The 26,961-nt window shown below is 38.9% G+C and overlaps 2 protein-coding genes across 5 annotated transcripts in view; one reads left to right on the forward strand and one right to left on the reverse strand.

Annotated features, from left to right (window-relative positions):
- Window positions 1-8,015, forward strand: part of CCDC90B (coiled-coil domain containing 90B) — a 31,301-nt gene extending 23,286 nt beyond the window's left edge. For 2 of the 4 annotated variants that reach the window (XM_065936973.1, XM_065936976.1), the window contains 6 exons: window positions 672-773; window positions 1,756-1,797; window positions 1,894-1,965; window positions 2,067-2,120; window positions 3,949-4,063; window positions 6,829-8,015. In XM_065936973.1, coding sequence (XP_065793045.1) covers window positions 672-773; window positions 1,756-1,797; window positions 1,894-1,965; window positions 2,067-2,120; window positions 3,949-4,063; window positions 6,829-6,884 — 441 coding nt within the window. In that variant the 3' untranslated portion in view covers window positions 6,885-8,015. Of the gene's footprint in view, window positions 1-671; window positions 774-1,755; window positions 1,798-1,893; window positions 1,966-2,066; window positions 2,121-3,156; window positions 3,254-3,948; window positions 4,064-6,828 lie in introns of those variants that run through there. The other 2 variants (XM_065936974.1, XM_065936975.1) reach the window with 2 other exon arrangements.
- A 4,482-nt stretch (window positions 8,016-12,497) lies between these two features.
- ANKRD42 (ankyrin repeat domain 42) overlaps window positions 12,498-26,961 on the reverse strand; it is a 56,750-nt gene continuing 42,286 nt past the window's right edge. Inside the window, exons 11-13 of the mRNA XM_065936466.1 lie at window positions 24,714-24,840; window positions 17,176-17,320; window positions 12,498-12,670 (exon numbers count right to left, since the gene is read on the reverse strand). Of these exons, the coding sequence (XP_065792538.1) occupies window positions 12,581-12,670; window positions 17,176-17,320; window positions 24,714-24,840 (362 nt within the window). The 3' untranslated portion in view covers window positions 12,498-12,580. The remainder of the gene's footprint in view (window positions 12,671-17,175; window positions 17,321-24,713; window positions 24,841-26,961) is intronic.

Raw genomic sequence — 26,961 nt, forward strand, 5'->3', positions numbered from 1 at the left:
AGCAAAGCAAAAGTTTATAAATCTATCAGATAGGGCCCACTTTTCCTTTCACAAATTCTTTATATTGCCAAATATAGAAAAGATACTCAGGAATTTAAACAAAACTAATTATGTTATGCTGACAAGGGCTAATTATTTAAACCATACTTCTACCTATTTTATTACCTGACTTCTAAGTCTTATCTAGTATCCTAGAAATTTCCAATTGTAAAAAATCCTTCAAAGTTAAAGCAATGAAAGAGTAGAGCTTTCCCATGTAGATATTTTTTAAATAAGATTATTTGTTGAAGAACTCTTAGAGGTTAAGTAAGCAATTTATTGGGACTCTTTCATTGAAAAGACCTAGACATTAGTTTCTCTTCACTGGGAAATCCTTTTCCTCCTTGAATCTCCTGCTTTTCATTTTGATATCTCAGATATCAGATAGGTTTCATATGCTTAATTTTTTTTTACTTAGCCAAGCAACATTATACCTTGTAGAAAGATAATAATTGTGTGTGTGTGTGTGTAGCAGTTTTATTAAAGTATAAAAAGGGACTGAGAAAGCATCTGACACAGACATCAGAAGGGGCACAGAGAGCACCCCACTACAGTTTTTTAAGTTTCATGAAGTTCCATGTAAGGGGATGGTATTATATAGATCACTAGATGACTTTAATTTTGCATTTCAGGAAATAACAGTACAACAACTAATGGCTCATTTGGACTCCATCAGAAAAGACATGGTCATCCTAGAGAAAAGTGAATTTGCAAATCTGCGAGCAGAGAACCAGGTGATACAAGTCTCAATTTATTAATAATAAAATACTGATTTCACAAGTATTCTACTTGGTGAATAGGACCCAAAAACAGTTTCATGTGGTTATTTAAATAAGTTTTATGTAAAAGTCTACTACATGTTTAACCATACCTAATCTTCCTATGTATAAGTCAGTGTTTTGCATGCTTAAGAGTTGTTTAAAAAAAATAAGAGTTGTATTTTATATGGGTCACATAAAGGAGGAAATCTTTGATGTACATATTTTATAAAATTTCTAGTGTGGTTTAGAATAATGTTTTCAGGGCTGAGAGTAATGTGGCTTGGGGTGGGCGGGTGGTCTGTAACTATTTTTGTCACTTACGAGAAAAATGTTTCTGTAATTCAGTCAGAGCTTTGTTATCCACTAGCCTAAAATATTAGAATGTCAGCCTACTTTTTTTTAAAGCAGACTACAGTAGGTCCCCCTTTATCTGCATTTTTGCATTCCACAGTTGTAGTTATGTGTAGTCAACACAATCTGAAAACATTAAGTAGAGAATTCCAGAAATAACTCATGTTTTAAATTGCATACTGTTCTGAGTAGCAGAATATCTTTCGCCATCCTGCTCCATCCCCACAGGACAGGAATCATCTCTTTGCCCAGAGTATTCACACCGTGTATGCTACCCACCAGTTAATGTAAGAAAAAACATAGTATGCACATGGGCTTCAGTGCTAGTCGGGGTTTCAGGCATCCACTGGGGGTCCTGGAACATATTCCCGTATGGACTGGGGGGACTACTATATTAAAACATAATACATTTTCTAATGTCATGTTCATATTATTTTCTGAATAAGAGGAACTATTAGGTTTTTTTTTTTAATTTATAACGAGTTTTTATATTAGAAATCCAGATTGTCCAATTTTTGCTTTTGCAGGGTTTCAGATTTTTTTTGATAAATCATATGGGCTTTTGGTTTAACACCAATTGTGTGTGATCTTTCTTTATACCTAGAAAATGAAAATTGAATTAGAACAAGTTAAACAACAACTGATAGTAAGTGAAACTTTTTTCCCCACTTCAGAATATGTAAATTTCAGACAGATATTCATGACAAGGTCACTTTTTAAATATTTTTATTTTCTTTTAAAGAATGAAACTAGTCGAATCAGAGCAGATAACAAACTGGATATCAACCTAGAAAGGAGCAGAGTAACAGATATGGTAATGTGTTTTTAAATGTACTTTTTTGGTCACTTATTCCTTTTAAAAATTTCTTTTAGTTTTTTTTTTTCTCTAACCTCCTGATCATTCATATCCTTTAGTTTACAGATCAAGAAAAGAAACTTATGGAAGCAACCACAGAATTTACCAGAAATGTAAGCTACTGGGTAACAGTTCCTCTGTTTTTGTATAGCTGTCATGCCTTATGTAGCTACCCTCACGGGTATCACTCTGTAAGTCTGGACTTGAACAAGCTGGCCCTATGCAGCCCGTCATTTCTCATAACTACTACAGGTAACCGGTAATTTGGGGGAAGCTGCCGCTAGGTGGGTGGTAGTACTGGAGCTATGACTTCTGAGTCAGAATCAAGCTTTCCAGGTAGCACTTGTTTTTCAACTATTTTTATATGGAAGATAATTATTTTTCAAAAAGACAGGGAGTCACAGTATTTAAGTGCCTAGATTCAAGTAGTTATCTTACATATTTTTTAAGTAATAGTAAATATTTATTGAGTGCTTATTTTATGTTAGATCCTACTTTACTTACTTTGTTTATTAGTTATTGTGTCAGCCTCTGGGCGAGGCAGGCACTCTTATTCCCATTTTACCAGTTGGAAAGTGAGGCTTTGGGAGGTAAAGGTCACACAGCTGATAAGTGGTAGAGCCAGGACGTGAACATGGATTCTAAACTCCATACTCATATATACTGTTTCTCTCTCAGTAATCCTAAATTGTAATCATTACTTAATCTCTATGGCTGAATAAAACCTAGCTCTCAGCCTAGTCCTTTCCTTTTTTAAAAGTTAAGAGCCACTTGGTCTACATTCCGACATGAGAGACATCATTCTTGATTATAATTCAGTAGAAGTACAGGTACCATTTGCCTTTCCAAGCAGCCTGTTCCCTTCTCTAACTTCTTGGCCAGATAAAGGAGATGAAATCAAATTCTCTCACCGCTAATTTCTGAGCTCTAAGTATCACCTTCTTTTCCTACCCTTCAGCCCCTGAGCACAAAACATTCATTGTTAACTCAACAAGCATATCTGCCATGGTCTTTAATATTGGTGTCAGTTTATCATAAACCTGGTTGGTTTTTCCTTTTGTAAAAGATATTTAACATTTTAACTATGATATCTAAAGGACTTTATACCCATAAAGTGATAGTTCTGTGACTGACATTTTTGATTATTAGTTTATCCTTGTATATTTAGGTCTCAAATACAGGCATACCTCAGAGACACTCCCAAGTCCAGTTCCAGACACAGCAATAAAGCAAATATTGAAATAAAGTGAGTCACAGCAATTTTTCAGTTTCCCAGTTCTTATAAAATTTACATTTACACTACACTGTAGTTTATTAAGTATGCAATAATAGCATTATGTCTCAATAAACAATATCCATACCTTAATTAAAAAATAAGAATCACTAAGAAGATGTTAACCAGTTATCTTCTGAGCCATTACTGAGTAATAATCTTTTTGCAATAATAACATCAAAAGTTACTGATCACAGATCACCATAATAAATATAGTAATAATGAAAATGTTTCAAGTATTGTGAGAACTACCAAAATGTGACACAGGGACATGAAGTGAGCAAATGCTTATGGAAAAATAGTGCTGATAAACCTACCTGACTCAAAGTTGCCACAAACCTCCCATTTGTTTTTTTTAAAAAATGCAAAATTTGCAAAATGCAGTAAAATAAGGTATGCCTGTAAACTACCTGTGAGGTTTTTAGTGGAATGTGCCCAGAATGTGATAATCCTAGTAGTCTCCAAATATCAAAGTAGAAGGAATAGTTTTTGTCAGTTTATAATGTTCATGTAATTTTTATATCACTGTGCTTTTTTTTAAGCTATGTTTCCCCACTTAAAAGTTTTTTAACACAAAATTAGCCCCTATATGAGGGTTTCTAAAGTAAACATTTCTGTCCATGATACATAGAGACAAAATCTAATTATCTTCTTCTTAATTACTACAGGATACCAAAACCAGAGGTATTATTTCAGAGACTGGTAACAAAATTGACACTGAAATTGCTTCTTTAAAAACTCTGATGGAATCCAATAAGCTTGAGACAATTCGTTATCTTGCAGGTAAGACTGTGTTGTCAGAGAAAGGAATTACTATCATTTGATTTTCAGACCCATTAGCTCCTACCTCCCAAGGTAGTAGCCATGTGACACAAAAGGAGGGGCTGTAACAGAGTTACTGTTTGGTCCCCTGCAGTGCTTGGAAAATGTAAGTTTAATAGGCCACTCTGCATCCTCTGAAAAGGAAAAAGTGTACGGAAGTCAAAGACACACATAAACACCCATACAAAATGATGCAAAGATTAAACTAGGTAGTCCACAATTAGGTACAGATCACCAAAACAGATATAGGCTATTAAAAACCACAGCAAACAAAGGGGTAGAAATTACTTCCATTCTTGAATCCAAATGAGGAAGCAGGGATACTGCCCAGAATTAGTCTGTCACATACTGAGTTCGTCAAGAACCTTGTGACCTGACCAGTTTATAGAGCCCCAAGGAGTTAGGAAGAATGCCCTCGAGTAGTATTTTTCTTTTTTATAAAAAAGTAATATATTTTCATCCTAAATTGTTAGTATAATTGAAAAGCAATATAGTAAAAATGAAAGCCTTCTCCCTCCCCATATGTATTTACTATTGGTAGTATGTATCTTTCCTAGGCTTTTCCTTCTGTATGTGAACATTAAAACAGTAATTAGATGATACTCTACAAGCTACAACTTTTAAAAATTTAACCAAATGTCTTGAACATCTTTCCGTATGAATACATAGATATCTTTTTACTAGAAATCATAGTATTCTATAATATGAAAATACCATAATTTATCTAAATATATAATATCTACTTACAGACATTGTGCTCTGAAGTTTTCATTATTAAAAATAATATTGCACCAAATAGTCATATATGTGTGTGAATAAATACACATACACACATATACATCCTTGTGCCTTCATGCTAGAATTTCTATATAATTAATTGCTTATACACATCTAAAAACTGGGATCAAAAAGATACACACATTTAGGATTTTGTGTTGTTATTGTCCAAAATAAAATAGCTGCTTTATAGCATCAGTGGTTTTTCTGGGCAGGCACTCACTATGTTGGAGCAACAGTAGGAGTAAAGATGACCCTAGCCCCCTACTGATGCTCACTCACCTCCACACCCCCTTCTTCTCCTCAACTTGAATGACTTAATTTCTGCCCTTTTCAAATATTGGGCTTCTGCTAAAGATCCATTTGAAAAAAAGGACTGTAAGGCTAAAATGAGTTTCAAAAACCCTAGCAAAAGTCTCTGGAACAGTACTAATCTGTTCAGTACTAATGCTCAGGGGAAGTTCCAGATCAGCCCAGTTTGGAGTGATCGTTCCCACTTTGAAAATAGATCTCAAAGCACCCCATTAGGAAGAGCTGCTGTTCCACTCAGCGTCTTCTCGTGTATTTACCTACAGATGCAGTGTCATGGTTAGTCTGAGCATGGTGATGGTCTCCAGAAATCTTTTCATTCAGTAGTGGACATACACGAGGCAGACTAACAGACTTAGTGGCAGTGGGGAAAGAAATTACCAAGTCTGTTTAGAAAGTTAGATTTCCTGTGTTCCTTTCCGTTTTTCACTGAGGATTTACAACTGCTGGTTCTGCAGGCACTGCTCTGCTCTCTAAGCAGCAGCAACTACTTTCGAGTCAGGTGCTCACAGCCTTGAGTCCTGCTTCCACTGTTGCTCGCAGTACGGCTTTGAGCTTGTTACTCATCTATACGATGGGGATACTATCACCAACTCCATGGGGTTTTAATCATGGCTAGATAAGGTAATATATGGAATTCTTCAGCACACTACCTGGAACATGGCAAATAGTAGCAGGATCAAATGAGAGAATGTGTAATTGACCAGTGACAAGACAAATTCTTGAAGTGTTACTCTTTCTCCTCAAATGTCCAGCTTCCCACCGTGACTTAGACCTAATCCCATTTCTTAAAATTAGGGACCTCTTTTAACCAAGTTTTAGTACTGTGGTCAAATGGGATAATATATAATTAATTTACACATTGAAAATAGGATAGCTGTACCATGAATGGCTGTTTCTTACGTCTTTAATCATTGAAGTTTGCTCTTCATCTCAGAGTCTCTAAAATCATGACTGTTTAAACAAACTAAAAAACTAGGGAGTCCAAAAGCCTCACCCAGATTCACCACCTTAAGAACAGAAAGGTTTTCTATTTAGAGTGATGTAACACAGACAATAGGTGGTACATGAACTATTTAAAAAGTCTGATGCTATTTCTGCCTTTTCTTCTACCTCACTGAGTTGTTTCTGAAGGGTTTTCATTAACAATTCATTTTTTTATTTATACATTTTTAATAATTATGAAATAATTTTTAATGTACTTTTAAGACAGTTTGTCTTATGGATCATGTGGATGTTCTTCTAGCTTAATGACATAATTTTTTAATGTCGGCAAGAAAAGTTTTTCACTTAAAAATTATATCTGAAATTAATTTATAATTAAAGTAGTATTGTTAATAATGGTAATATTAATAATGACTTGAAACACTGTTTATAGATTCTAACAGATTTTTAAATTACTGTCATCCTTATGTAAAATATAGGAAGCTTCTAAGAATTGGTATTAATCATGCCCTAATTGATATCCTTTATTGTTAGCTTAATTTTCTAGGGGATGAAAAACCTAAGGTAGAAGATTGGCTGGATTTCCTGATTTTTTTTTTTTGCTTTCAATTTAAATTGAAAATGACATTATCCTGTCTGTCTCTGCAGGATAATCTCAAATGCATGACCTATAACACAGATTCTTCTTTTCACAGCCTCAGTGTTTACTTGCCTGGCAATAGCGTTGGGATTTTATCGACTCTGGAAATAACAGTGAAACTGCTATAGTTATGCATGTTCCTACTCCTGCTGCTTTGACTGTTGGAACACTGCCTGGATGGATTTACTCTGAACATTGAAAGTTATAGTAGCAACTGAATACACAATTATTGAAAGTACATATGGACTAAAAGGAAATACTTTAGAATGGAAGGTATATTTTGTCTTTTTCATGTATGTCTTTATTATGTTGAAAGAGGCCATTCAAAACTTGATAGATTTGAGATAGGGCTTTTGTCTTTATGGTCTTGATAGCTCATAGAAACTGAACTAGACTTTTCTTATGTTTACTTGAACGACTGTCAATCATATAGGATTTCTTTCGTGTCTGTTGCAAATCTGAAAGCTATTCCCAAGCCCACATGCTTGTTAATTGTATTCAACTTTGTGATAGCTACTGCACAATTACCTTTTTATATAAAATATTTATATAAAATATATACAATAACAAAGTTGTTTGGATTTTAAAAGCAATTTATCATATAGCTAGAGTTAGGTATTTTTGGTAATGAACTAAAACAATAAATTTTAAAATAATATGTGCCCTAGTTCAAGTATATGACACTCAGCATGAAATCCGTAGAGTTGTTAATTTCTAATTTACAAAAACCGGTTTATCCCTGCTTCTTGGGAACCCATCTTAAATTTACTACATAAACAAAGCTTTTTAAAATTCAGCACATGTCTATTGGCATGTAATCCCCACTCTCAATAAAGTCGTGGGGAATTTTTATATTTTTGTTTTGAGATTACTGGGTCTATTTTCTTTGATAATAGTGTCTATTAATAGCATATATATTTCAAGGAAAGTACAAAATATCATTTCATCTCAGACCTTCAGTTTTAGCCAGATCAAGAAGCCAAGGCCAAGAAGTGCTAAATATTTCAAGATTTCATAATGCCTTGGCAAAACTTTTAAGTTTGATGATCCATTAGTTACTCAAAATGACCTCCATCATTTGTTTAGTTATAAATAGGGAATCTAAATTATAGAACAGTCAAAAGACCAGCCCATATATGGTCTAGTGAGTGAGAATCACTTTCCAACTAAATTTGTTTCAAAGATCTAATGGCTGACTTGTTTGCAAAATAAAACTTTCTGTACTTGTATTTTGATTCAAAATATCTCAGAATTCACTTGCCTAAGAAAATTCTTAGCACATTATAAATTTGTATGTAAATAAGATCATATAGGTTCCATTGTAATAAATTCTACAGTACATTTATTCACTCAATAAATAAGAATGCCTGCTATGGGCATGCTGGTCTCCACATGCAAAGTTGAACCTGGCTTCCTTCCCATGGAACTGAGGATCTTAGTTGAAGATAGACAGTAAACAGGTAAATTATTCATTTGCACAATGTAAAATACGCTAAATTTTAAGAGGGACTATGTCTTCCCTCCATGTGAAGGATGCTCCAGTAGCATACACTGGAATCACTTCCTCAGCTGCCCTGCCACACGTGCTCAGTGAGATTAAAGGAGAAGCAGGCCCCGGTGGCCCAGACACTTCTCCGCACTCCTGTCTGGAACCGGCCTTTCTACACACAGCGCTCACTCCAGTCTGCTCCTGTGGGATAAGCCCTGGTGAGTTCAGCGAACAGGCACTCAGCAAGCCACCTGCGTGCAAGCCACTGGAGCTGCAGCCCTGGAGCCCAGGAGTGGCCCAGAGGCCCTCAGGCGCACGCGGTTCTAGTCGGAAAGACCGCCAGAGCGTCCCCGCACCGCAGCGGGACGGCCAGCCGTCCGCGCAGCCTGCAGCCCTGCCTCCCCGGACGTACAATCGGTTGTCCCCGCGGGGCGGTCCGTGCGCAGCCAGGCTGAGTCCCTCCTCAGGTCTCACGCGCACCCAGGGGCCGCGCACGCCAGCAGGTACGCGTCTCGGGCTGGGGGAGGCGGCCAGGACCTTCCGTGGTCGTCCATCTGTGCCCTTCAGCGCCAGGGGCCAACCCCACCCCGCCCTCCAGCCCCTGAAGTGCCCTCCCTGTCCCGGCTAATCTGCCGGCCCCGCAGGAGGCTCCTGCCTAGGGAGCGTTCTTCCACAGCAGGCGCCCAGACGTGCAGGTCCCATCCCAGTTCCTCTTCTCCCTTTTCCCTTCATCCTCCCAGTTACGTAGAGATTGGAGCTTTGGTTGTAAGAGATCTGCAAGCATTTGTAGGTATTCTGTAGGTTTGTCCCACATGTCGATGCGTTTTTTGATGTGTTTGTGGGAGGAAGTGAGCTCCATGACCCTGTCCTTCATGCCATTCTGAACTGAGTCCCAGTGTTTTCTCAGTATAGAGGAAACAATGAGGCGGTGGGAACGGCTATGCGCAAACACTGAGGTTAGTGGCTGTCACTCTGCACAACAGCCACATTGACTACACAACAGGAGAGAGGGATGGGGCGGGGAACACATGTAAATCCATGGCTGATTCATGTCAATGTATGGCAAAAACCACTACAATATTGTAAAGTAATTAGCCTCCAACTAATAAAAATAAATGGAAAAAAAAAGAATATGCTAAATAATATATCTCACTCACCTGTTATAGCAGTCCTCTGAGGCAGGTGGTTATCCTCATTTTACAGCTAAAGCAACAAGCTAAGTGAAATTAAGGTCACACAGTGGGTAAGTCACACAGACTTTAACTCCAGATTTTATACTCTTAATAACAAGAGTAATCTCCAAGTTGAGTTCTCTGATGACTCACTGTAGTTTTGATTTGCATTTCTCTAGTACTTAGCAACTCTAGCCAGGCTCTTCTCGTGTGTCCAGGTTCAATCCTGGCAGTGTCCAGTGACTCAGTACCTTACCACATTGCAGAAGAAGAAAGGGGCAAGATGTGGGAAAACCCTTTCCCTTTAGGGACATGACCATAAGGTTATACATGGCATTTCTGCTCAGACTCTTCTCGGCCACAACTTGGCATCTTAGCTGCAAAGGAAACTGAGAACTCAGCCCTTAGCCTGAGTAGCCACAATTCCAGGTAAATCCTAATACTTTGGAAAAAGAAGAGAAACTGGGAGACAACCAGGGACCCTCTGCCACAAGGGTGTGTGCTTCTATGAAAACGGTCTCCTGGTATTTCCTGCCTCACTGGTACCGACGGAAATACGGCCCCGAGAAAACTGGAACAAGTACAACAAACAGAAAACTGAGCGAATAGAAGACAATGTTCCCGGGTGGGACCACCTCACAGTTATCAGGCTTGAAGGAGAAAGTAAGGCTGCGTGACGTCCCCGAAGGGGAGGGAGATGCTGGACTTGGGAATTCCGGTTGTGGTAAAGAAGAATGCAGACTCTGAAATTTCCCTCCTAAGGTTAGAACCCTAGCTCCACGTTGCTGTGTGACTCTGGGCGAATTCCTTAACCTGCATGTATCAAGTATTACACCTCCGTCATATAAGCTGTGGTGGAAACTAAGCAGTAATACATGTGAAGAACTTACACAAATCACACACAAGGTGCCCAGTAAATGGTGACAATCGTTTTTACTACAGATTGAAAGCCTACTGCACAATGACTGTAAGGGTTACAGAAAGGATAGGCAGGCCATTTTTTAACACTTGCCTATAGCCCTTGACAAGCCTAAACACCTCTTAGGAACCAAATGCACTCATGTCAGGGCATTCAAGCCCTGGTGATACTGGGCCAAAACGCCCTTGAGCACCATGTACAGTGCCTGCCAGGGCTGAGAGGCTGGGCAGCCTGGGGTGTGCAGAGACGGCTGCTGCCAGTGAAGCAAGGGCTGTGGGCTTGATGATCACTGGACATGATCCAATCAACCTTGTCTATTATTCCTTTCTTATAAAGCCTGCAAGACAGAACAACGGCTGAATTCACAAGCAGATTATTTAGACGTGTATTTTTAGCAAACACACATTATGTATTTTTTCTTTTTACAAGAGCTGATTTTCATTTTATATAAACTTCCCTGGAGATATTTGGTTGTTATTATAAAGTTGTCCTTTTCTAAAACTTACTAGTCTTGTAACTTCCCTGGTTGTCCAGTGGCTAAAACTCTGAACTCCCAATGCAGGAGGCCCAGGTTTGATCCCTGGTCAGGGAACTAGATCCCACATGCTGCAACTAAGACCCGGCACGGTCCAATAAGCAAATATTTAAAAAACAAGTAAGTACAACTTACTAGTCTTTTTCTCCCAAGTTCAGATGCTCTTTAACAATCAAGTCATGTGACATACATATGACTAAAGAAGCACATCAAAGATGCTCGACGTCACTAATTATTAGAGAAATTAAAATCAAAGCTTCTATGAAGTACCACCACTCACTGGTCAGAATGACAATCATTAAGAAAATCTATAGGACTTCCCTGGTAATCCAGTGGTTAAGAATCTGCCTGTCAATGCAGGAGACATGGGTTCAACCCCCAGTCTGGGAAGATCCTGCAAGTCACAGGGCAACGAAGCCTGTGAGCCACAACTACTGAAGCCCGAGCGCCCTAGAGCCCATGCTCCACAACAGGAAGCCTGTGCGCCACAACGACAGAGTAGCCCCTGCTCACTGCAACTAGAGAAAGCCCACACACAGCGAAGAAGGCCCAGAGCAGCCAAAAATAAACACATATTTTAAAACCTACGCATAAATGCTGGATAGATTCTGGAGAAAAGGGAACTGTCCTACACTGTTGGCGGGAATGTAAATTAGTGCAGCCACTACAGAAGACAGTATGGAGGTTCCTCAAAAAAATAAAAATAGAGTTGTAATATGATCCAGCAACCCCACTCCTGGGCATATAGGCAGACAAAACTATAATTCAAAAAGGTACACGCACCTCTGTTCACAGCAATACTATTCACAATAGCCAAGATGTGGAAACAAGTGTCTATCAGCAAATGAATGGCTATACTACTCAGCTATAAAAAAAAGTGAAATAGTGCCATTTGCAGAAAAATGGATGAACCTAGAAATTATACTAAATGAAGCATATTAGAGACAAATATTACATCACTTCTATGTGGAATCTAAAAATATGGTACAAATGAACTAAACGATGAAGCAGGTAGACTCACCAACATAGAATAAACTTGTGGCTGCCAAGGGGAGGACGGGTGGGAGAGGGACTGATTGGGAGTTTGGGACAGCAGACGCAGACTATCATATATACTGACAGAGACAGAAGGGGTAGACAACAGTGTACTACTGTGTACCACAAAGAATGTGAAAAAGAATGTGTGTATGTTTATGTATAACTGAACCACTTTGTTGTACAGAAGAAATTAACACTGTGTATCAACTATACCTCAGTAAAATAAATTATTTTTAAAAAATCATTTGAAAAGTTGGGGGAAAAAAGCTATGCCTACACTGGTAAAATAGTACTCTCTAGAAAGTAAAAGAAATATAATTTATTATGAAGCCGTAACAACTTTCAATAATCTTTAATATATATAACTAAACCTTTTTATTACTAACTGCATTAAATTTTAAAGTTTATGTGAATACTGGAAAAATTAATAGTTCACAGTTTTGACTTGCCCACATAAATACATAAAAAGTATATTGGGAGGGGAAATACAACTGAGTCCATGTAATTTTAATCCCTTTGACATTATGTAACATATTTCTGCCTTCAGAATTGGAATAACCGCATCAGAGTGATTCTGAGATGAATTTATATAGATTTACACTTACATCTATTTAAAAATAGAAAAAATCAAGTTTATTTAAAGCTATCTACTGATTAGTGCCTTTTCACAAAAACTCCCCCAGAAGACACCTTCTTCTTCACTCGCCTCTTCTCTTTGCTTAAGTCACAGGAAATGTCATCTTCCTACAAAGGAAAAGATGGCCAAATTAGACGTCTTAGGATTTCTATGCTAGACACATGTTCATCTTTCTACATTATCTGTTTCAAAAAAAAAAACCATGCTAATAATTTTCAACTCTAGTATACATCTCTTTCAGAATTTTGTGTAAATAAGTTCTTACATCTGAAGCACCAGGGCATCATACTGCACTGACTCATCAGCCTGGGAGGCACCTTGAGAAATCAGCCAGCCCTACCTTCCCCTCACACACCCCCAGTACAGAACACCTTGTCATTCCTGCTTCTCTCTGACCAACACTTCACAGCGTATCACTACAGGAAATAACACAGAGCGTTAACATGCCGCCCTCTGGACCCAGCAAGCCCCACTGGGCTGGGAGCCACACGCCAGGGTCCGGCCCGCCTTCCCTGCTCACACATCGCCCCCAACTGCTCTGCCCGGATCCTGCTTTGCCCTGTCGCGCACTATTTCTGAATACTTCTCATCCATCATGGTATTCTCAGTATCTAGCACAGAAGACTCACTTCATAAAGGCTCTGGACAGCAGGAAGAGAAGACTAGAAACATCAGATACTCATATATGTCAGTCATCTTTGGATAATTCTTCTAGTCAAAAATGCTCTGTTCGGTTGAGCAGGACAGATCGGAATGCAGGCGTTTCAGGAACATCACAAGGCGCATGTCTGTCAGGACAGCCAATGACTAGAGGTGGCAGTCCCCAAGGTGTTCCCACCTACACCTCTGCTAATGAGGTCAGTCACTTAACTCATAGGAGCATGTGAGCACAGAAGGAAACTGCTGTGATTGCAGCACCACCCAGGGAAACAAAATCACACATCTGTTCCTCCCCTCAGCTGCAAACTTGAGCGAGGAATAGATGGAGAATCTGCTAGCCATCCCTTACAGTGGCCAGGCACTGGTGGGCGCAGAGTAATACGGCCCCTTCTCTTGAAAAAGCTTGCCAACCAGTCTGAAGACCAAGAACAACAAACCTTTTAGTGGGGTTTAGCAGATGGCACCACTGTATTTCATACGTTACACATACAACAAGGTGAAGCAGCTCGTATTACCAACATTTTAGAGATACAGAGACAGAACTCCAAGACGTTAACCAACTTTCCCCAAGGTCACAAAACTAAGTCAATGGCAGGATTTTAATCCAAATTTTGTCTGACACCTAAGATCATGAATCAGAGAAAGGAAACAAAAAATGCAGGTAAACACAGGAAGCTACTTGTCAGAGACAGCCAATTTTCTAGTCCTTAATAGCGTTACCAGACTTTTGCTAACAGTAACATTTATTTCCCTTTTTCATATATGCTACCTCCTAAAGGAGGTTTTTAACAATCCCAAATATTCTAGAAAGAGTGATTATATATCAAAGCCTCAACTAACATCAAATAGGTAACTTGTTCTATCAAACGAAGCCTTACCATAAACTAGTTTAAAAGAAAATAGGTGCTTGGCACCCAACAGGCCTCCAGTAAGTCTTCACTGAAAGTTCCAAATTCCAAATGTTTTTGCATTTGGGGAACATTCTTCACCAAGATTACTCATTTCCTCATCATAAATTATAGCCAGAAACATTTTTCTCCCTAATATGTGTTTTCTCCCAAACTTGGGGAAAAAGAACTGCAATACTGAGAGATTAAAGACATAAATCATGATGCTTAGGCACCGAAAGCAATTCTGAGTATAAATTAGCCAACAACCCCTGTATGAAAATGTATGTATTCTAAATATTAACCAGCTTCCATCTGAAAGAATAGAAAGGTTTGTTAAAGAGACCAAAAAACTGCACATGAAACTGGGGACAAAGGTATATGGGATTCTTGTTTTTTTTTGGGGGGGTGGGGGGATGATTCTTGTTTTTACAAAGTTCCATGCAACCTAAGAAGTTCTGGGAAGCATATACAACTAAAACGAAATGATTCCTGATTATGAGAAAAGGCTTAATAAAACTGTCAAAACAGTATAACCAATACAAAGAGAAACCAATACAAAGTTCTAGAACCTCCTTACAGTAACAGCTCAGCATGGATAAACTCACTTAAGCTCTCAGATTGTTCCAAGAACCATTAACGAGCTCACAGGCTAGGATGTCAGGACAGAGAAAAGCCCAGAGAGAACATATCAAAGTCCAACCACGTTCCACAGCCTTGTAGGTAGAAAGCGAGAGAAAGTGAAACCCAGAAGTAATCATGGAACGTTACCAGTTCCACATTGGCCATTCTAGATTAGCAAGCATGGCCCAAAGCTTTGCACCAACGACCTCCCAAATGACACTGGTTTTAGCCGGAAGCATGTGGAGTTCAGTGCTGCATCAATCTGTGGACAGACATCTCTCCCGAATCTATCAGAGTTCCCATCTAGTTTAAGTTTTTTAAGTAAACATTTTTATTTAAGTACAATATACATATTAAAAATGTTAGCTGCTCAGTCATGTCCAACTGTTTGCAACCGCATAGACCGTAGCCTGCCAGGTTCCTTTGTCCAAAGAATTTTCCAGGCAAGAACACTGGAGTGGGTTGCCATGCCCTTCTCCAGGGGATCTTTCTGGCCCAGGGATTGAATCCAGGTCTCCTGCATTGCAGGCAGACTCTTTACCATCTGAGCCATCAGGGAAGCCACATATCAAAGAGGACCCCAATGAGTGTGCAGTGTGATGAACTTTACAAATGAAAACAACGAACAAAGGTTTGGGGGTGGGAAAGTGTTGGGCAAGTTCAGAAAAAGGTAGACTACATGTAACAGAATAGAAAACAATAAGCTGGTGAGGTGGGTTAATATAAGCTAAGATAGTATATGAGAAAGCACTATAAAAAGTTATTATCAAAACCAGTTATTATAAAGAAACTATTTAAGTGCATTACATCAAACTAGCCTAAGAAATTTTTTTCTGGCTAGAAATTATACTATTGCAGATTCTTTTATAGATTATTTTACAAAATCTTAAGATGGAGACCCAATCAGGGGTCTCTTTTCAGCAGGTGACAGAAGAAAGATTTAGTGAGAGCTTCTTGAAGCCTCTATAAAAGTAAGCACAGAATCAAAAGTTCATTTTATTTAGACTTTATGTGTTTAGACTCAAAAATAAACTAATTCCTTCTACTCTCAGATACATAGGGCTCTACATATTCATTTATCTACTATGTTTACACAACTCAAATGTAGAAAATAGAAAGAAAGAAAGGAAAAAAAGAGGAATGGATATGAGGAAGGGAGAATGTAATACTATGAATACTGGAGACAGAAGATACCTCAGGATTTTCACACAGTATTCCATCTAACATCAATACCCCATGGGGTAGGTGTTATCCCCATTTTACAGATGAGAAAATTGAGACCCAGAAACTTTTGCAGAACAGAAAATAAGCAGCTTCCATGAGAGATCAGTGACATTTGCTCATTTACAAAAACTGGTGGAACCTACAGGACCACAAAACCCAATGGGCCTAGACCACAGGACCACAAGTCAGCACTCCTGAGAGCTACACATCGCTGGTACAGAGCAAGGTCTTAGGGAGGAGGTGCTCTAGAGCGTGAAGTCAAACTTAGCCTGGGAATACACGTTTCTGGGCAAGAAAAGAGTAATCATAAACAGCTAAAGCCCCCAAAACTTCCTAGGGCTTGACCATCAATTTGGATTGACTCAAAAGGTGTGCAGCAAAAGATACAGGCGGACAGGTGGCGATCTGGAGTGTGGTAGTTTATAAAAGGTGTGTGTCCAGAAGACAACGCAGGACTGCCCCAGCCAGCCTCTCCATACTAAAGTGTCTCCAGGGGCTAAACATGAGATCAGATGATCATGGCAAAAGAAGAGAATGGATTGATTATGATGACTAATTATATCCCCTGGAAAATTAAGCACAGATGAGATACCAAAACCCACAGAAAATGTTTGAATTTGCATACAGAAATACACACATGTGTTTGCAGGCGAAGAGAATGTTGTCTAATACGAGACCAAACCTACACCAGCTTCTTCAGGAGAATCGAACTCAAAATGGGAAGGAGCATCTGCCCTGCTTTTAACATTTTACAGCAAGGACATATATTATTTTAATATTTTTTAAAGTGGTTATTAAAGTCCTCATGGGTGAGTTAATTTTGTTCCAGATCTATACCACCTCAAATATGATTTATAATGAAAACTTCCTGGCTTCTTTTTATTTTGTACAAATTAATAATTAATCTCTTATATGTGAATTAATATTAATATAAATGTTAATCTCTTATATGTGTATACACACACACACATATATATTCCTTTCATTCTTAGAATACTCTAGAAATTATAAATTATAATTATAAATTATATACTCTAGAAATTATAAATTATCTCCAATTTATACCTAAGGTACAGAAAGGTTAAATGACTTGTCCAAACCAAAAAATGGTTGTAGCTGGAATTCAAATCCAAATAGCACCATCCAAAGCTTGTACTCTTGGCTACTCTTATATGCTATCTCTTGAGAAGCATAAACATGCTAAGGAGGATACCAACCACAGCCACAAAGTTGGGGACCTGAGCTTTTTCCAGCATCTCCTTGAGCTGATCCACCTCCGCTCGATGCTCATCTAGCTGACATTCTAGCTTCTCTCTGCGTAATCGCTCGTACTCCAGCTGGCCCTGCAGCTCTCTGATAGTCCTGTCAAAAAATTTTGTTTTCAATCAGTAACCAATATCAACTAGCAATTACTTCTGGTGATAGTGAAAAGTATCCTTACATTATATTTAAGGCAAATAAATCATTTATTCAACAAATATGTATTAAAAGTCTACTGTGAGCTCGCAGTGATCTAGATCCTGGGAATAAAGTAGTGAACAAAGTAGGCCGTACCTGCCCTCATGGGGCTTTCTTAGACAGTAAAGAAAATAAGAAAATATATGTACTTAAATATAAGTATGTTGGAAGGTAATAAATGCTAGGGAGGAAAAAAATAGAGCAAGACAGTCATAGAATATGTTTTAGAGGAAGGGGTTAATATCTCATACACAGTGGCTAGGGAACGCCTTACTGAGAATGGGGTCTGTAAGCAAAATTTCAAAGGAAATAAGAGAGATAATTAAGTGGACATCCAGGGAAAGAGCATCCCAGACAGAACAGCAAGTGCAAAGGTCCTGAGGCGGAGAAATACCTGGGGAACTAGAAGAAAACTGGAAGCCAGTGTGACTGGAGTAGAGTCCAAGAGGTAAAAGAAGCCAGAACAAGCAGGGTCGTACAGATGACAGGGAGGACCAGGCTTCACTCAGCGAAACAGGAAGCCACTGGAGGATCTCAACAGAGACAGAGCAGGGCTACAATAACTCAGATTTCCTCTTTGTTCAGCTTTCTTTGTGATGATGTAAAGTTCACTTTGTGTGATTACACAAATACCAAGTAAACAATGCAATGAGTTGCTTTTTTTTCTTTGTGGCCAGGCCATGCAGCATGTGCCCCCTGCAGTGGAAGCACAGACTAAGCACTGGACCACCAGGGAATTCCCTTCAATGAGTTTCCACTAATGTGTACACCTCTGCGTCCACCATGACAACCAAGATACAAAATACTTCTGTATCTCAGAAAGCTCCTAACATTCCCCCAGGCAATCCTCACTTTGTATAGGCAACGGCACTTCTGAACACCTATCATGTTAGATTAGTTTTGTCTCTGCTCATAAATGAAGTTGTATATATACATCTGTGGGCCTGGCTTCTTTCAGTGAGCAATAGGTGAGATTTATCTGCTTGGGTTTTTTTTTCTTTTCCCAATTATGTTTATTAGTTGGAGGCTAATTGCTTTGCAATATTGTAGTGGTTTTTGCCATACATTGACATGAATCAACCATGTATCTACATGTGTTCTCCATCCTGAACCCCTCTGCTTGGGTTTTAACATGATTAACAGACCACAGGGTATGAGGGTGGGAGAGGAAGGAGCAGGGACAAGGAGGTGGGAGACATATCAGCACGACATGAAAATAAATGAAAATAAACCCAGACAAGTGATGCTAGGACTTGAACCAGAGTTACTTTCTGTCTTATTATTGGGATGATGAGGGGACCAGCACTTCCAAGGCACCCTCAGTTGGATGTCAGGTCTCAAAGAAGGCAATCTAAGAATATACAATAGTAGCTTTAGTATGGAAGTGCGTGGGGTTGAGGCTGGGGATAGGAAAGAACAACATAACTATGGAAACCTAGAATTCAGAAAACAGGAAAAAAAAATCAGCCCCAGGACTGATTCTGAGTTTCATCTAACTAATAACAAAATCAAAAGGACATCTCTCAACCAAAACTTAGCTAAGTTTCCTTTACATTTACATCTAGTATCGGGAGTTTGTATCCAAAGAATAAATGTTTTAGGATGTACTCAACACAAAGTGGGGAACAAACAATTGGATGGATCATGGAGAAAGCAAGGGAATTCCAGAAAAACATCTACTTCTGCTTCACTGATTACACTAATGCCTTTGACTGTGTGGATCACAACAAACTGTGGAAAATTATTAAATAGATGGGAGTATCAGACCACCTTATCTGTCTCCTGAGAAACCTGTATGTAGGTCAAGAAGCAACAGTTAGAATCAGACATGGAACAACTGACTGGTTCAAAACTGGGAAAGGAGTACGTCAAGGCTGTAGACTGTCACCCTGCTTATTTAATTTATATGCGGAGTACATCATCCAGGCTGGATGAGGCACAAGCTGGAATCAAGATCACTAGGAGAAATAGCAACAACCTCAGATATGCAGATGATACCACTCTAATGGCAGAAAGCGAAGAGGAACTAAAGAGCCTCTTGATGAGGGTGAAAGGGGAGTATGAAAAAGCTGGCTTAAAACTCAACATTATGGAAGGAATGGACAAATTATTAGAAAAGTATAACCTTCCAAAACTGAACCAGGAAGAAATAGAAAATCTGAACAGATCAATCACAAGCACAGAAATCGAAACTGTAATCAAAAAGCTTCCAACAAACAAAAGCCCATGATCAAATGGCTTTACAGCTGAATTCTACCAAAAATTTAAAGAAGAGCTAACACCTATCTTACTCAAACTCTTCCAGGAAATTGCAGAGGAAGGCAAACTCCCAAACTCATTCGATGAGGCCACCATCACCCTAATTCCAAACCAGACAAAGATGCCACAGAAGAAAACTACAGGCCAATACCACACTGACGAACATAGATGGAAAAACCCTCAACAAAATTCAGGCAACCAGAATCCAACAACATATTTAAAAAAGCATACATCATGACCAAGTTGGCTTTATTCCAGGGATGCACAGATATTCACAAATCAATCAATGTGATACACCATATTAATAAATTGAAAGATAAGAAACCATATGATTATCTCAACAGACGCAGAGAAAGCCTTTGAAAAAATTCAACACCCATTTATGATAAAAAAAAAAACAAACTCCAGAAAGCAGGCATAGAAGGAATACACCTCAACATAAAAAAAGCCATATACAACAAACCCCAGCAAACATTATCCTCAATGTTGAAAAATTGAAAGCATTTCCTCTAAAATCAGGAACAAGACAAGGGCGCCCACTCTCACCACTACTATTCAACATAGTTTTGGAAGTCCTAGCCACAGCAATCAGAGAAGAAAAAGAAATACAAGGAATCCAGATTGGAAAAGAAGAAGTAAAACTCCCACTGTTTGCAGATGACATAATCCTCTACATGGAAAACTCTAAAGATGCCACAAGAAAATTACTAGAGCTAATCAATGAATATAGTAAAGTTGTAGGATATAAAATTAATACACAGAAATCCCCTGCAATCCTATACACTAACAATGAACAAATACAAAGAGAAATTAAGGAAACAATCCCATTCACCATTGTGATGAAAAGAATAACATACTCAGAAATAAATTTACCTAAAGAAACAAAAGACCTATATATAGGAAATTATAAAACCCTGATGAAAGAAATCAAAGATGACACAAATAGATGGAGAAATATATCATGTTTGTAGCCTGGAAGAATCAATATACTGAAAACGAGTATACTACCCAAAACAATCTATAGATTCAACGCAATCCCTATCAAGTTACCAACAGTATTTTTCACAGAACTAGAACATACAATTTCACAATTTGTATCGAAACACAAAAAACCTCAAATAAACAAAGCAATCTTGAGAAAGAAGAATGGAACTCGAGGACTCAACCTTCCTGACTTCAGACTACACTACAAAGCTACAGTCATCAAGACAGTATGGTACTGGCACAAGACAGAAATATAGATCAATGGAACAAAATAGAAAGCCCAGAGATAAATCCATGCACCTATGGACACCTTATCTTTGACAAAGGAGGCAAAAATATACAACGGAGAAAAGACAGTCTATTTATTAACAAGTGGTACTGGGAAAACTGGTCAACCACTTGTATAAGAATGAAACTAGAACACTTTCTAACACCATACACAAAAACAAACTCAAAATGGATTAAAGATCCAAATATAAGACCAGAAACTATAAAACTCTTAGAGGAAAACATAGACAAAACACTCTCCAACATAAATCACAGCAAGATCCTCTATGACCCACCTCCCACAGTAATGGAGATAAAAACAAAAATAAACAAATGGGACCTAATTAAACTTAAAAGTTTATGCGCAATGAAGGAAACTATAAGCAAGGTGAAAACACAACCCTCAGAATGGGAGAAAATAATAGCAGCTGAAACAACTGACAAAGAATTAATCTCTAAAAGACATAAGCAGCTCATGCAGTTCAACATCAGAAAAACAAACAACCCAATCAAAACGTGGGAAAAAGACCTAAACAAACATTTCTCCAAAGAAGACATACAGATGTCTAGCAAACACATAAAAAGATGTGTTTTCATCTTTTCATGTGAAATGCAAATCAAAACCACAATGAGATATCATCTCATGCCAGCCAGAATGGCCATCATCAAAAAGTCTACAAACAATAAATGCTGGAGACGGTACAGAGAAAAGGGAACTCTTATACTATCAGTGATAATGCAAACAGGTAAAGCCACTATGGAGAAGAGTGTAGAGATTCCTTTAAAAACTGGGAATAGAACTGCCATACAATCCAGCAATCCCACTGCTGGGCATACACACCAAGGAAATCAGAATTAAAAGAGACACACATACCCCAATGTTCACTGCAGCACTGTTTACAATAACTAGGACACAGAAGCAAGCTAGATGTCCACTGGAAGATAAGTGGATAAGGAAGTTGTGGTACATATACACAATGGAATATTACTCAGCTATAAAAAGGAACACATTTGAGTCAGTTCTAATGAGGTGGATGAAACTGGAACTTATTATACAGAGTGAAGTAAGTCAGAAAGAGAAACACCAATACTGTATAATATTAATGCATATATGTGGAATTTTAACAGATGGTAACAATAATCCTATATGCAAAGCAGCAAAAGAGACACAGATGCAAAGAACAGACTTTTGGACTCTGTCGGAGAAGGCAAGGGTGGGGTGATTTGAGAGAATAGCCCTGAAACAATATATTACCATATGTAAAATAGATGACCACTGCAAGTTTGATGTATGAAGCAGGGCACTCAAAGCTGGTGCTCTGAGACAACCCAGAGGGATGGAGTGGGGAGGAAGGTGGGAGAGGGGTTCAGGATGGGGGGACACATGCACCCGTGGCTGATTCATGTCAATGTATTAGAAAAACCATCACAGTATTGTAAAGTAATTATTCTCCAATTATTCTTGCAGTCATATCCAACTCTGTGCAACTCTATGGACTGCAGCCCACCAGGCTCCTCTATCCAAGGGATTCTTCAGGCAAGAATACTGGAGTGGGTTGCCATGCCCTCCCCCAGGGGATCTTCCTGACCCAGGGATTGACCATGTCTGTTACATTTCCTGCATTGACAGGTAGGTTCTTTACCCTAGCGCCACATGGAAAGCCCCAATGTATGGGGAAAACTATCACAATATTGTAAAGCAATTATTCTCCAATTAAACTAATTAAAAAAATCAGCATTAAAAAAAGGAAAATATCATCTGGTCTCATCACTTCATGGCAAATAGAAGGGAAAAAAAGTAGAAGCAGTGACAGATTTTATTTTGGGGGGCTCGAAAATCACTGGGGACGGTGACTGCAGCCATGAAATTAAAAGGTGCTTGCTCCTTAAAAGGAAAGCTATGACAAACCTAGGCAGTGTATCACTTTGTCGACAAAGGTCCACATAATCAAAGCTATGGTTTCTCCAGTAGTCATGTACAGATGTGAGAGTTGGACCATAAAGAAAGCTGAGCACCAAAGAATTGATGCTTTCAAATTGTGGTGCTGGAGAAGACTATCAAGAGTCCCCCGGCCTGCAACGATGGATCAAACCAGTCAATCCTAAAGGAAAACAACCCTGAATATTCATTGGAAGGACGGATGCTGGAGCTGAAGCTTCAACACTTTGGTCACCTGATGCAAAGAGCCGACTCATTGAAAAAGACCCTGATGCTGGGAAAGGTTGAAGGCAAAAGGAGAAGGGGGCAACAGAGGATGAGATGGTTAGATAGCATCACCAACTCGATGGACATGAATTTGAGCAAACTCCGGGAGTTAACGCAGGACAGAGAAGCCTGGCATGCTGCAGTCCATGGGGTCACAAAGAGTCATGCACAATTTAGTGACTGAACGACGATAACAAGAAGACTATTAAAATTGTAATGACCTTGGCTAATAGATTTGGAGTCAATAGATTCAGGCCAAATCTTGGCTCCACCCCTCACCCTTAGTCCTCCCTTTGTGACTTCATGCAAGTCACTTAACCTGTAGTTAAATCTTGGTTTGCCAATCCACATAGTGAGAGAATAGCTCATGGAAGTATGAAGACTGCATGAAACAGTATATATGAGAGGCTTACCTAATGCCTAGCATACAGCAGTGCTCAGAAGTATCAACAGTACAAGTAGTATAGTAATCTGCCTCAGAAGTAAAGGGAACAAAATTTAAAGCTCATTATCTAGGAAATAATTGCCCCACTGTGAAGTACTTTTCTAGACTACAAGGGATCTAAGAAATTTTAGCTAGGCTCTTAGGCAGAGGCCAATATTAAAAACATTCTACATCTCAAAAGACTTTACAGAGGCAGCAGATAGCTACTTGTGTGATGTGATTTATGAAATACAAAGACATCCTGATTAAAAAAAATTTTTGTCTACCACAACTTTCAAATACCCATAGAAAGAGAGCACATTCATCCTATCAAAGACTTAGATGTTACTTTGAATAAATTACCAGATCTCTTACTGAGAGGATGCAGAAGAGGGTGAATGAAAGGGAAACAGGAGATTCTAACGAGGAGGAAGAGAATCCAATGAAAGGAAAGGCAGGGAAAGCAAAGAACCCATGTGCTCTGCTCTTTAAAGACCCACGTTTGATAAAAGCAGCAGTCTCCCTCCTGCCTGCCTGTGCTCTCTGAGCCCTGTGGAAAGGACACAGACGAGCAGAGCAGCAGTGGGAGGAAGAAGCACTTGACACCCTCTATCGCAGCAGCTGTTCATCAACCAGAGCAGGGCCAGATGTGCCGAGAGCCGACGTTGGGTGCGGGAAGTGAAAGGCAAGGGGGCCCTTACTGCCTCCAGACTTGAGAGCATATGGGGGGCATCACCATCCATGAACACAGGACTGGGTCACACACTTGTGAGCAGGAAGTCCAATATGACAGGGATGGCTAGAGACTGTTGGCTGAAAATCTCAAAGCAGCTATCTCAAAAACAACTCCTCCTTATAAGGTTTTAGTTTTGCAAGACAGAAAGTTCTGGGGAACAGTTGTGCAAAAATGTAAATATACATGACATGACTGAATTCTACCTTAAGAACAGTTAAGGTTACACATTTTATGTTATGCATATTTTACCACAATTTTTAAACAATCTTAACACTTTCTCCATCTGAGAGTTTAAGAGGAAAACAGGTTGGAAACTCAAACCCTTTGGTGGGATGAAAAAACAAGTTGTTCAGCAACAAACCCTCACGTGGCATTTAGAAAGGTAAGTAAAAACAAATCACTAGCATTTTGAGGACATTACTTTTCAGACTCGAGCTGTTCTTTCTTCTGCTTCACATCTTCTTCTGTTATTCCTCCCAAGTGTTTATAGTTGCTCTCAGCAATTTCAAGGAGGTGTCTCAATTCTACGATTTTCTTATAAGCTCTCACTGCAAGACAGAGTTGAATAGCAACCTAGTTTAGGCAGTTAACAGTCCATGTGCCCACCGGAGGCTGGCCCTGAAGCATATTCTTCCTCTAGAGCAGTGTCTGCAAGGTCAGAGGAAATGAAGGGAGGGAGGGTGGTGTCTACATAGAAGGATAAACACCAGTAGCAGAGTACTAGGGTGAACAAACAGTGAAATACCTAAATGGGCGATTATTTTCCTGATGGTGGAGGATGTATCATTGTTACGGCTATTATTAATACCACGAACAGGGAAGGAGGGAGGCTGGCCAGCAGCATTTTAGGACTACTGATCACGCATGATCTAATTATGTCAGATAATTAGAAAAACTGAAATATGCTTGATGCATTAAAGATAAACCAGAAATAATCCAATTCCCAAATCTTGTCATTAGTCACTTGTAGTACCTTCAAAAGATGATACTGAGAAGGAAGTTTGCTAATAGCTGCTTTGAGCTATTCTCCAACTATTAAAACTAGGATCTTTCTATCCTTTGTGGTACTAGTTCTCAACCTGGGTTGATTTTCTCCTCCAAGGAGTATGTGGCAATATCTGGAGACCTTTTAACTTGCTGACCTTTGGAGGATGAAGGGAAACAGGCTATTGGCATGTAGAGGCTCAGGATGCTACTAAACATGTTAAAATACACATGAGAACCCCCTCAACAAATAAGGATCTGGCCCAAAATGTCCATAGTACAGAAGCTGAGAAATTCTGCCATACAACCAGTTAACAAATCACTTCCTCTGACTTCTCTCTCAGTTGGTTAGAGCTGCAGGTTCCAAACTGCACACATCAGAATCAACTTGGGCACTTTTTAAAATGCATGTGTTTGAGCCCCATATCAGTCCTACAAATTCAGGTCTTCACACCCTATACGAACTCCTCAGACAATGCAGATGAACAGACAGGTCTGGGATCCACCATAACCACCAGCAAGCAAATAAAGGGGATTTTTTTTTTTTTAATGTTACATAACATTGAAAGAATTGTGACTGTTTATCTAATCTTTAATATTTGAAGGCTATGTTTTGAAAAAGCTGTTCTATGGGATTGTAAGAGCTAGGACTAATCAGGATTAGCTCCAGGAAGAGAGATCTTAACAAAGGTGAAACTTGAAATAAAAGCAGTAAGAGTTACTGTGCATTTGTGAAATGCCTATGATGGGCAGGATACTACGCTAAGTGCCTTGTACATTTTAATCCTCACAAGAACCCTGTCAGAAGGTAGAAATGGGCCATCTGGGCAACAGTGAGTGTCTTCACTGAAAGTAAATGGATGCTGGATGACGTGACAGGAGTGTTGAGCCAGGAGCCAAACCTCAAATGGTTCCAGGGTTCTATGATGCCACGAACCTAAACCTAACTCACTAAAGAATGCTCTGAACTGAAACTCAGTTCCAAGAATTCTGGGATGACAAGAAATCCAACCAGTCCCCTATAGGTGCTCTTGCAAAACCTAATGTTCCAAGAAGAGACTGGCTAGTCCTTTGGATCCTGTTCTGGAATAAAATTAAATAAGGATAAGAAAACAGCACATACAAACCCTCACAAGCTGCAAACACCCGATGGGTGTCAGCAGAGTCTCACTGTGTGACAAGGGTGTAAGAGGATGTTTACATCAAACACACCACAGTAAGGATCTGTTCTGGTTTCATTCATGGTCTTTCCCAAAGCATCTTTTAAAAATTTTGTGATTCACTGACAATGATACTTCACAAATATCTCCTGCTCAAATCATTTCAGAAGACAATGAAATTCTACAAATCACCTATTCATTTTCGGCAATTCTAGTAAGTTCTTGCTAATTCTCAGTACAATCAACAAAAAGAAATCTAAGCACAAACAAAATAAAAAATAGATAAAGTGGATTTCATCAAAATGAAAAGCATGTGCACTGCAAAGGACATCATCAAGAAAAAAGACAACCCACAGAACAGAAGAAAATATCTGCAAATCATGTGTGTGACACAGGACTTAAATCTGGAAGTTCTTACAACTCAATAATAAAAAGATAAATAACTCAGTTGAAAAATAGGTAAAGGATATGAGTAGATATTTCTTCAAAGAAGATAATACAAGTGATCAATGGGCACATAAAAAG

This window comes from Muntiacus reevesi, chromosome 5, assembly GCF_963930625.1.
Source record: "Muntiacus reevesi chromosome 5, mMunRee1.1, whole genome shotgun sequence".
Classification (NCBI taxonomy): domain Eukaryota; kingdom Metazoa; phylum Chordata; class Mammalia; order Artiodactyla; family Cervidae; genus Muntiacus; species Muntiacus reevesi.